The sequence below is a fragment of the Hydractinia symbiolongicarpus genome, chromosome 9 (assembly GCF_029227915.1).
Source record: "Hydractinia symbiolongicarpus strain clone_291-10 chromosome 9, HSymV2.1, whole genome shotgun sequence".
Taxonomy (NCBI): Eukaryota; Metazoa; Cnidaria; class Hydrozoa; order Anthoathecata; family Hydractiniidae; genus Hydractinia; species Hydractinia symbiolongicarpus.
Genome location: NC_079883.1, coordinates 22,069,613 through 22,081,329, shown reverse-complemented (window position 1 = coordinate 22,081,329; position 11,717 = coordinate 22,069,613). Strand labels below are relative to the sequence as shown.

General features: G+C 33.8%; 3 protein-coding genes across 8 annotated transcripts in view; 1 reads left to right on the top strand and 2 right to left on the bottom strand.

The window, feature by feature from the left end:
- The window catches only part of LOC130657952 (WD repeat-containing protein 25-like), a 45,038-nt gene that overhangs the window by 23,722 nt on the left and 9,599 nt on the right, over nt 1-11,717 (bottom strand). Inside the window, exon 6 of one of the 6 annotated variants that reach the window (XM_057460957.1) lies at nt 8,622-8,760. The exons of 3 other annotated variants lie outside the window; for them this stretch is intronic. The gene's annotated coding sequence lies outside the window, so the exon portion shown is untranslated. 2 more of the 6 variants (XM_057460960.1, XM_057460955.1) reach the window with 2 other exon arrangements.
- On the top strand, nt 3,429-5,795 carry LOC130657954 (TWiK family of potassium channels protein 7-like). Its single transcript, XM_057460962.1, has 2 exons — nt 3,429-3,949; nt 4,988-5,795. Exons 1-2 carry the CDS (start codon nt 3,538-3,540, stop codon nt 5,626-5,628), a joined length of 1,053 nt encoding a protein of 350 aa, XP_057316945.1. The 5' UTR covers nt 3,429-3,537; the 3' UTR covers nt 5,629-5,795.
- On the bottom strand, nt 7,165-8,438 carry LOC130657951 (insulinoma-associated protein 1-like). Its single transcript, XM_057460953.1, has one exon. The coding sequence runs from the start codon at nt 8,436-8,438 to the stop codon at nt 7,272-7,274; it is 1,167 nt and encodes a 388-aa protein (XP_057316936.1). The 3' UTR covers nt 7,165-7,271.

Sequence of the window (11,717 nt, the reverse complement as noted above, 5' to 3'; positions counted from 1 at the left end):
AATAAATTTGTAGCAAAGCAATACAATAATTAAAACCTCAAACAACGCGACAAAAAAAAAATATGTCGTCGCTGTCTGGAGTTTACTGCAGGAGAAATAGTTGGCATGCTGCGAAGCATTAGACCAGATAAAAAGAAAGAGTAAATTGGGCTCAAAAGTCTGTATAATTTTTCTGTATAATTTAAAGCCAGCTGCTACAAAATATGTGAAAATGAGTAGAATCATAGCTGGATCATGTAAATATGAGTATTGTTAAGATTTGAAAATCTTTATTGAATAAAATTTAGCGGAGTAAAACTTATTTTAATAAACTGATACATTAAGATTTCGGAGCACCACTTTAGTTCTCGCTCATCAGCAGAGTTGCTAACCTTAGGAGTTACCCTTAAAAATTGCGTGAGTCGTCAATTTGAAAAGAAGAATACATGACTTTTTATGCAACCATAGACTATATAATGCAACACAACATTTTGATTTTGAGTTTAGAACAAAAGCTTAGGTTGATAATATAAAAACAACAACAAACAAACGACAAAAATTGCCATAAAGGAAAGAAAAAGAGTGTGGTAATTTTTTGGTATTACTATAGATAATAACCAGACGGATGACCAATTGAAACGGGAAAATAAAATATGCAAAAATATTCTGTACGAAAAACAAACCAGGATCAAAGTCTAAGAAATCTAATGGCATACCCATTTTTGAACGGACTATAATATCGCGTATTCTCCAATTTTTTTGTATATTAAGGCTTTTTTAAACTACTATTATTCTATTCATAATCCTAGCGCAAAAAAAAAATAAAAAAAAAAATTAGTTAGGGCGCGATATTTAGTACAGATGTTCAATGTGTTAAATGTAATACTTTTTGAGAAACAAAGGAAACGCAATCGTATTTTGGCCACAACCCTGAATGTTACTCTTTCTCTGTTATTTGTAAGGTAATTATAACTATAATTCGCGCGAAATATGTTCATACTGCTATTGTGCGAAAATTAATACGAATAAGGTAGTTAACTAGAAAATGTTCGCAAGAGAATTAACGCTCCAAAATAAAGTGATATTAGCAGTCAGCACTGCGACATTTCATTATGTAAAAGAACCCTGGGCACAAGGTTGTGATTTTTTATTTCTCCTGAGTTATACCAAAGGCTTGGTCTGACTAACTTTGTTTTTTCCAAATATCTATGACAATTCCCTGATTAATTATACAATTTCTTGGTGAGTTCCTGATGTCCATTTTGATTCTAATGTTGGATGGATGTTGGATGAAAATTTGAATGTTGGGTGAAATCAAATTTAGCGTTTGACAAGTCACCAAACATTCCATACAACATTCGAGTGTTTTGATTTTGGTTCCATTAAGTCTAATTTTCAAGATGGCGGACAAGGTATGGAAAAATGCAGCAGTTCTACTTTTCACATCTCGTGTTACATTCGAGTCTCTTTCTACTTTTTATTGATTTCTACTTTTCAAAGACATTACCTTTGGTTAAATAGAATCGGAATCACCTTCGCTGTCACCTCGTGTTTACCTTGCTGCAAGTTGAAAGACTGAAGTTCATACTTTTTTTGTATTTCAATTCTCCAAACACTCCTTCGTGTTTGATGTTGGGTAAAAGAAAATGTTGACTAAGAAATTTGATCGAGAACAACTCCTTTGATCGAGAACAACTTTATCCGACATTATTTTTTTCTCCTTTATTCAGTTTTCGAAAATTTCCATCCAACATCAAAAATTTTCAATGGTGGAGAAAATGTTGAATGTGTTTGCAAAAGGTATGGCAAAACGCAGATGTTATAGGCCATCTCTCCCTGCTTGTATTGATAAAAAAATATCCAATAACTTTTGTTTCTAGAATTTATAAAAGCTTTTCAAGATTTTTCACCTTAAGAAAGAATGCTCGTGATAAAGACATATAATTTATAAATATAAATAGGATGTCATGTTGCGCCTAAACCATCAGAAAAAACTGCAGTCTTCTTCACAAGAGGTAAGTTTACCAATTTTAATAACTTCTTTCAATCCTGTGACTCTTTTTAAATTGAAATCGATCTTGGTCGCGAAGGTTGTTTTTAAAGAGAACAGAAACATTTAAATTCTGCATTTAGAACAAGTAGAAAACAGTTACACGTCTCGTCTTCTTCGTTGGTAAAGAGGTATTTATTTTCACAAGCAGAAATAATACTATTCGATCACCTTCCTCCACCAAAACAGCATTGGGAGTATAATAAATGAGGCCTTTCAACTGCAAGAAATAACATTCTTCCAATGTTGACAAGACTGCTTAAACTCCAAAGCTTCACAAAATTTTATCATATGTGTTAAAGACGACACTTTTTGAAGAAGTGCGATCCAAGAGAGTTGAAATTTTGGGAGCAACGAACATAACTGAAGTCTTTTTTAAAATAGCTACTTTTCGAACGTCCTAAGGAAGCGGTTGGCAGGAGATGGGGTTTCATGCCTTGAACTCTAAAAATCAAATTAATGAACGAATTAACGCACAGTTATTTTATTTATTTTAAATCGAAACACAAGATGATGGTACCTAACTTGAAGTACTTTGTTGCTGATGGGAGGCTCGACTTTCAAAGGTGTTTGCGACTAAACAGCTTCACTTTTTGCTGTGCATTTTCACAAAGAACTATCAACATCAAGAAGGACATGGAAACATCCGTTTGCTGTGGTTTTTTTTGTCGCTAAGATACATTTGGGGGTAAAATTCGTCGCATAAAAATATTCGTGTGTTAAATTTTTTGTAACCTTCTCCAAAATTCGTCACTAAGGATTTTTCACCGATAAGGTAGGCCGAAAATTCAAACTCATAAATTAACTTTTGGGTGTCTTAATAGTATAAAAAGTGCGCAAGAAAGGCGCGCGAAATAACAAAGTTAGAAAAAAATATGTAAATTCCAATCCCACCTGCTGACTTCTTGCGTCCTCCCACTTTTAGGTATTCCATCAACAACCACAAGTACTTTTCAAGGAAGAAAGGGTTTACGAAGTAAACTTTAGCGGTCAGGCTGTACAGAAAAAAAAACTTTCGCCGTTTTACAAAATTAAAAATGTTTGCACAAAAAAAGCTTTTGCGCTTCATAAAAGTGACGTATACTTATAGAAAATGGTCCCTACAGATGTGTAAAACACGAATACTTTTTCTTCTAGTTTCGACTAGTCACGCTCTATCTTACTTTTTGCGGAAAAAAACTTTTACGATTTTGTTCTGGAAACACTTCCTTTCCTTACAAACATTACCGCGGTCAACTCTCTTCGTTAGCAAAGTAGATATTATAGGAAAACACAAACCGCTACGTTGTTTCCAAGTTTAGAAATTTTAAAAATTAATTAAGTTTGCTATTTTAAGAAACCAAAAATAATAAACTATTTATAAAAACAATTTCGATCATTTATTAACGATAGAAAAAAATCATAAAAAAAAAGAATCCGAAAAAGTTGATAAACATGAGAGATACCTGCATTTATGAGTCGAGATTTTCGTCATCGCGTATAGCATCTCTGCTTTGTCATAATTAAAGATGGTAACTGAAGTTGCTGATCCGTCATATGATAAAAACAGGATTAAATTTTACGCCAAATACGTGGCTGTATTTTTTGTTCTGACATTTTTTTATGTTGTGTTTGGAATATTTTTATTTTTTTACTTGGAAGAATGTTTGCCGGAAGCCCAAACCAACAACAAAAAAACTCAAATCCATCGATTTTGTTTAAAGGTATCAAGACGTATGAACAGTAAACACTATAACAATAGTATAAAAAACACAACAAGTTTACCCCACGAAAGTGTGTCCAGTCTAGACAAATGTATAGCTATGTTAGAAGGTTTCATAGATGATGGTCAAACGCACCATTTCAAACCTGAGTGTAAATTAGACAAAGCAGAAATTGCAACGTGGTTGGAGTTTGTTGTTGCCACCATACATACTATCGGTAAGAACTTAAAACTACAGTATTTTACATTGAACCGTGGTCAGACTCGCTTTAATTTTGAAACAGTAATTAAATGCCTGGATCAACTTTAGTGATAGAGATTTTTACATATATCAGGTGCCCTATCAAATTTTGCTTAATAACCCTAACGAAATGTTACGCTACTGTCAGTGTAAATCATTACGTTATATAAGAATGGTAAAAAAAATATTTCCTTTGAAGTTGATAAATATGTGGCATACAAAGAAAAGTGTGTATAGACCACCCTAGACCACAAGCGTGCAGAAGTTGCAGAAATTAATTTTCGCAAATTTTACGAGTTTTTGCTAACTTCTCAAAACTTGCCATTTGTGTGATTCGCGAAAATTAATTCTCGGGAAATTGGCTTGTTTTTTTTCTTTTAACAAGTACACTTCTTTTTTTCATTCTGCTTTACCTGCATTTACCTCTACACATAATAGATACCTTCAGTTGTTTAATTTTCGCGAAGACTTATTTTCGCGAGCTAAAAAAATGCATTCTGCGCAGATAAATTTTCTCGAATATAGGTAATATTCGCGAAAATTATTCTTTTCGAAAATCAACCACTTTTAAGAAATTTAAACTTTAGCAGTTTTTGTTTCATCCGGAAAAAAACCTTTTCTGAAACTTCGCGAAAACTATTTGTCTTTTACGAAAACACATAGTTCTGTAAAGATTAATTCCATTATGGCATGTTAAACTTGCACATCAGCTTCCCTACTGTTGCAAAGATAGATCGACCAGTGGGACTTGTATACACGATCTGCCTTTGCATGGGTAAGTGCTCCACAGACTGTCTATCCAATGCTATCTCCCTAGCCTGCCAGCGCATGCTATTCCATCCCTTTACCTCTCTTTTTCTGGTATTCCCTGAATTTTCACTTTCCAGAGCTGCACACATTGTTGTTATAAAACTAGATTATGCCTGTTGTTAAAAGCGTGATGGTGAACGTTATGGCGCAACCATACTTTGACGCAGTAAATGCAAATATATAAAAGCATCTTTGTTACATATAGGTTATGGAAATGTCGTACCGAACACAAGAATTGGAAAAATAGCAACCATTATTTACTCCTTGGTTGGGATTCCACTTGTTATTATCTTGTACACAAATATTGGTAATTTTATAGTAAGTGCAACCCATGTTTTCATAAAATGTACAGAGAAACGACTGTTAAGACGTCGCAAGGTGAAACACTTGAACGTCAAAACATTTGTAGTTAACCTGCTTTTGTTTCTTTCAACATTTGCTGCAGCAGCGTCTGTTTCCGTTCATAACGATTTAGGAAATTGGACTTGGTTAGACAGCTTTTATTTCTGGTGGATTACATTAACTACCATTGGTTACGGAGACCAAGCTTTTGATTTTTTCATCTACTTCGAAAACCATCCGTTACTTGTCCTACCTGTCATTTTGTTTGTCCTACTTGGTATGGCTTTGGCTGCTGCTATGATTACTACGCTACTCACCATATTCTTAAAACGAGACAATGATAAAAACAACACGAATTGTAGTCGTTTGAAGAAACGAGACAGGTATTCATCTTACAACCACGTGTTCGGTATACAACAGTCGTCGGATGAAGAAGACAAACAATACTTATGGGAACTCATAGGTAGCAATCATTCAAACGAAATAAAACAATCAACGCTGTAAAAATAGTGGACATAAAACAACGCACTCAATCATTAATTCTTGAATTTGATTGGGTGATTGAGGAATTTGTCATTTAAATTAAATCTAAACCAATCAGAATAATAAGTTGGCATGTATAATTTAACGTGACGCGATCTTAATTTAATACAAATCTAGCAGAACTTTTAGTTTTATGACGTTATTTCTCAAATACTCTCAAGCACACACTCAAACCAAAACTAACGCCTTCTCTGTTAAAAAAGCGCCATTATGGTTGGGTGTAAAAAGAGATACTAAAACGTTCAACAGAGAGACAGGGAATACACATGCACTATTCGTAGGATGAGTAGTCAATTACGGCATGAGAAGTCACACCTGTTGTTGTATAAGAATTATTGCAACGCCGTTGAAGAAATAATAAATAAATTGAATACGATTTACAATAATGTAAGCCCAATATGAAAAGCCTTTGTGAGTTAACCTCGACCCCCGGGGTATCTTGAATCTCTAAGGTCAGAACGATTACTAGATGACCTAGGGACGAGGTTGTTTGTCAGTTACAAGAAATTCATTCCTGAACCAGTTAAAGCAAAAATACTGCTGAGTGAAATGTAATTATTTACTTATGGCCCGGAACGGTATTTAGGTGACAACACTTAAATTTTTTTTTGATAATATTCTATCTTTTTTTTGTTTACTGTGCCAAAATTGTTAAAAACAAAGCAGTTTTAATTGTCAGATTAATTTTAGCCTAAAGAGAAATTTGGGTGACTATTTGATATTGCCACGTAGTGGTATTTAAACATTGATAACTTAACATGCAACTTCATCCCGCATGATACAGAGGGGGACTTCGTAACGAAAATTTCCCTTGGGTAAGTAAGAAAAATATTTTTTGATTATTGTGGTAACCATTTCAGCCACAAACCTTCGTGACCACTGTGCAAAGTCCAATTGGTTGTTAAATAATTGATATTTCAATTAAACTTAACCAGATCAAAAATAAAGTATCTATATTCGGATGTGTATAATGAGTTCTGAGTTCATCTTCTGAGTTCACCTTCGTTACGGCGAAGTATTTTTAAAGCGAAAAGTTTTAAAATTTCAGAATATTGAAACAGTAAACTTATTTACACTGCGCAGTTGTCTGTAAAAACTCATTTGAGTGCTATGCTTGGTGTGTGCATTGCGAAAAAGAAAAAAACGAAAGTTTTTTTAAAGGTACAAAATCCAAAAACAGCTTTGTTAAATACAAGCTAGCGAAAGATCAATATTTGGGACGTATTGCAAATGTTCTGGCGAAAATTAATATTCACAACTCAGGAAAATTATTAAAACAAGTCTTTCAGTTAATTTTGCGTACTTCTCTCACATTCGAAACGAAAAGGTACAAATGAATGTTTTCGAATCACTTTACAGTTAAATGATATGAAAGGAGTTGTAAAAAGCGCGGGAAATAAACACGATCTTTAAAATATTAGAGTTAATTGGCCTTTTCCCAAAGAAAAGGGTTGATTTTTATTCGCTCGTTCGTCGCTGTAACTCAAACACACAGGCTTATACACATGTTTGATTTTTATTTTTAAAAAAATATATATTTATTTACAAACAATTAAATATAAAGTTCCTACGTAACACAAAACATGTTTTTAGGAACAAAACGTCTAGTTATGGCTTTCCAGCATGTGTCTCCGCAAACTGTTAGCATCGAAGAAACTTGACGAGCAGCGGAGACAAGGATATCTTCCAAAACTACCATTCGGTAAAACTCCATCTTGAACATGACTCAGCACATGGTTTGCTCGATCAGCAAGATATTTAAAGCACTTTCCACAATATTGACAAGGATAAAGTTGGTTAAGCGAAGCATGAAGATCCTGATGTTTCTTAAGTCGCGAATGATTATCAAACCGCTCTCCGCAGTCATCGCATTGAAAGCATTTCTCGCTCTCCTTTCGCCCGACATCAATATAACGTTCATCTTCATCCGATTCTTCCGAATTTTCGCTACCGATTCTTGCAGTTCGAGAAAACGGATCACTGGGAGAACTCGTGCTGCGAAAGAGGCGGGATTCGTAATAATCTTTTTGCTGATACAAATACTTTTTACGTTGTAAATTTAACTTGGTCACATTATTCCACCTAAGCGATTCATTATAGCCCGCCATTGTAAGCTGTCTATTTAAGTTTCGGTTTTTCGTTTCCGACTTCAAAGACTTCTTATTTTTATCGTTTTTACGAGGTCTATTCGTTGTAGGCGAACGCGGACGGTGCCATCTACGATGCGATGCTAAGTTTGCGGGACAACTGAACACTTTGTCGCATTCTGGACAACGGTACTCGACATGCTTGATGGCCGAACATTTATGCTGAGCCAATGATAAAGCATCTTGGTACGCTCCTTTGCAGAGTTGACAGTTAAAACTCGATTGTGGTAAAGGACCTTTAAATTTTGGCAACGTAGGAGAGATTTTCCCATTACTTTTATTTTCATTAGGTTTGACTTTATTTTTCTGTTCCCATTGGTTTTTCTCTATGTAGTATAAGCCGAATGGTTTTGATACTGGAATGCTGTTAAGAAACAACGCCTTTAGATCTAATTTTTGATTTTGAGAACTTCTACTCTTTTGTTTATCTGCGGACTCCACGTTTATTTCATTTGAGCACTTGCGGTGACAAACCGCCTCATCGTCGCTACACGCGCAACCAGTGGACAAAGTCTTCTGCTTTTTGCTCTGAAACATAACGTTGTCGCAGTGAGAGACGTCATCATTAAAAAGATGCACTGATAATCTCTTGGAGTATTTGCGAACAAGAAATGACTTTGGCATTGCAGCAAAATCGATTTTGAAATTATATTTCTGGAAAGTGTTCACCAAATTTGTTCTTCCTTCGTTGACAGCAGCTATGTCTGGCTTCTAGCGAACCCTTTGTTAGTCTCTTAAATACTCTCAATGCACCTGTTCTGAAATCTCGACCTTGCAAAACTATAAGAAATATTTCTCGACACATTCATATTAAGACATCACAAAACATTATGTATACTTTGTTTTGTGAGCAAACGCCATTGTTGTTTAGCCTCGTTTAAACGTGCTTCAGATAAAGACGGGGGTGTTTTTTTAATTGACATTATTTGATTTCTTCGTCTTTCTTCTATTGTAAATCAACAAAAAATACAACAACTTTAGAATGAAAAAGGAATCAAAGAAATAAAAAAGAAGAAAAATTGAATAAACAAAAAAAGTTAGTAAAACAAATCAAAAAACTTTCTGTGGATTTAATAGGCCACCATAATAAGTTAGAAAATATTTTGAAAAAATATTTCACGGAAGAAGACAACAGAAAGTATATAAATAATGTAAATTAATGAAGACATATACTTACACAGGGAAGCTAATTTACAAAGAAAACTCGTAAAAACAACCTGTTAATAAAAAAGGGGAGTAGCTCAAGGGCGTGTCCTGCACCCAATAAAAACAATATTAACTTGCAATTTTATTTCCCCCTGTTTCCTAAAAAGTTTAAAAATATATCACTTTAATTTTTTTACAAATAACAAGCATATAATTAGATGTAAATTATATTTACTAACGGTAATTCAATTTTAACAACCTTGTATCCAACCCTTTTAACAACCTTGTATCCAACTCTTTGACGTCAGTAAAACGAATATGCGGAAATATAAACATTTTTGTGGTCAAGAAAATGAAATACATAAAAAATATCCAACTGAATAGCTTCAAAGCGTTGATTTTCAGCATAAATTACGCTCTGCAAAGCTTAGGTCCTGGGAACTAAGTTCTAACTTAATTTATCGCATAGTTGATAATGTAGCTGGGAACGAGAGCCTGTTGAAGATCGACGGAGGTGCTAAATATAAAAACTGTATTAATTTTCAACACAATAGTGTTGATGTAAAAATAATTTCCTCCACTTATGCGGATTCACTATTAAGCATTTTCTTAACACTTTTTAACGCCGCCAACTGCTGGTTCTCACGCGATTGTGATACAGATCTAATTATTACAATTAGTTTAATATATATTTACAAATTTGGTGAACTAATTTGTATATAAAGATAAAAGAAAGAAAAAAATTATCGCGTGTTCGAAAAAGTTAATATATATGATATGTGAAAATAAGGTATTGCGGTCCATTATATTCTTCAGGTCGGAAGAAATTCAAATACTTGTAAGTTTATGCAAGCCAACACAGTCTGTCGTTAGCAACAGTAACCAAGCTTCACAAAAATGGCGTTACAATGTATTTATCACATCAACCAGTGAAATGCTTTTGAAACAAAAATTCACATATTTCTATCTCTATGGGAATAAACTCTAATATTTAGGTTTTAAAAATGACATGATTTCTAGAAGTCGTGGCTGTTTACTTAAAGCGCCGTTGAACAAGTTGAGTAAAAGTTTAAATAATTTCTAAGGAAAGCTTCAAGGTTTGTTTCTCACTCAAATTCATTTCATATGAAAGTGCGAAATGTTTAGTCTGGAAAGCGGTATAGTTGAAACCAATTTTAACATTTTGTATTTATGCAGCTGAATCTCTTCCTTCTTTTTTCATAACTATGCTTCGGCACGAATAGGAATTTCGACAGTCGCATGTTTGCTAAGCTGCCAACAAATTGTTCAAATGGAAATATTTTCGTTTCTATGTTGAATACAAACAAATGTAAAAGAATGTCTTAAACGTGCAACACACGCTTTTTTTTATACAAGAATACCAAAATTCTAACCAGGCTGGTTATTATACTTAGCTATTTCGTATTATGTTGGTAACCTGAAATCACAGCCTATTCTTATAAAGCATATTCTTATCAGAAATGCGTCTAGTACGTTCATACAAATGCCTGAAACTATCATTAGGGATTTAATTTCCGCGTCTTTTTCCCCTTTTTTTACCTTTCAAAGAACAACAGGAAATTTAGTTCGCGGACACTCGTGATTAAGAAATTTTGCGGGAATTTATTTTCGCGATTCGAGATTTTATGAAAAAATTAAAGGTATGAACGAAAAATAATAAACAGTCCGGGTGCATTTTTTCTTGCTAATAAATTGGTCGTCCATATCGTTAATATTGTTTAGAAAAATTAGAATAATCACGCAGCTGTTTCTATTTCATATAAATTTTGAATAAAAGAATATTTTTATGGAAGTTTCCGCAGAAACTTATTTTCGTATAAATAGTAACCATACAATCCATTAGCCTAACCTCAATTTTGACCTTAGCAACTTCAAAACGAGTCATCGTCATCCCAGGGGTTTCCTATAAGCTTAGAGAAGCAGGATATATGGGTGTCGAAAGTATGAACTAATAACAAAAACAAACTCAGAAAGTAAGAGGGTCTTTTTAGATCAAGACCGCTAAAGTCAATATCCCTAAGATAGCGGCAAATTTTCACAAAAAGGTTTCGAGTACAGAAATATTAGCTATGATTCGATGGAAACACAAAAACAGCCAAAAACATAAGGGACCCGCTAAAAACAAAAAATAGACCAAATGTATTCTAATTCCATTGAGCGGGTTCGCCAGGAAAGCCAATACATTTTCTAAGATGTTTGTGCGACTCACACCTAAGCCGTGAAATTAGATAAAAACATATCTAATTCACACAAGAGGTGTGAAAAAACGAGAAACAACGTAACACTTTAAACCTGGCTACAAAGACCAAACATTCAATTATCCATTTGAAGGAGAAAAAAATGATAATTAGCGAATGCAATTACAAGTATAATACATCCAATTAAAATAATCAAGATAGTATAGCCGTCACATGAACATTTTTAAACCAATCACAATGAAAACGCTATAGCTATATGTCAGACACTCGAGTCGCAAATAAGTTGTCATTCTGGATGTATTTAATTTTTAAAAGGGTTTTTAACGTAAATCATATTTAACCGATTGTTACATCATATTGGCTGACGATTTTCACTTTTTTATGATCAAGTTCAGTAACATAATAAGCAAATTTGTTTTTTGTGTTTTTTTTTTGAAAATTACCACCTTTAGATTGCTGGAAAACGCATTGAAACTCGATAAAATCGGTGCACCCCCTTCCCCTCCCTACGACAGTGTAGTTTTGCAAAGATTTTTCC

Coding starts and splice junctions, on each gene's coding strand:
- LOC130657954 (XM_057460962.1), top strand. CDS start 3,538: ATGGTAACTGAAGTTGCTGATCCGTCATATGATAAAAACAGGATTAAA. Junction 3,950..4,987: donor TGCCACCATACATACTATCG/GTAAGAACTTAA, acceptor TGTTACATATAG/GTTATGGAAATGTCGTACCG.
- LOC130657951 (XM_057460953.1), bottom strand. CDS start 8,438: ATGCCAAAGTCATTTCTTGTTCGCAAATACTCCAAGAGATTATCAGTG.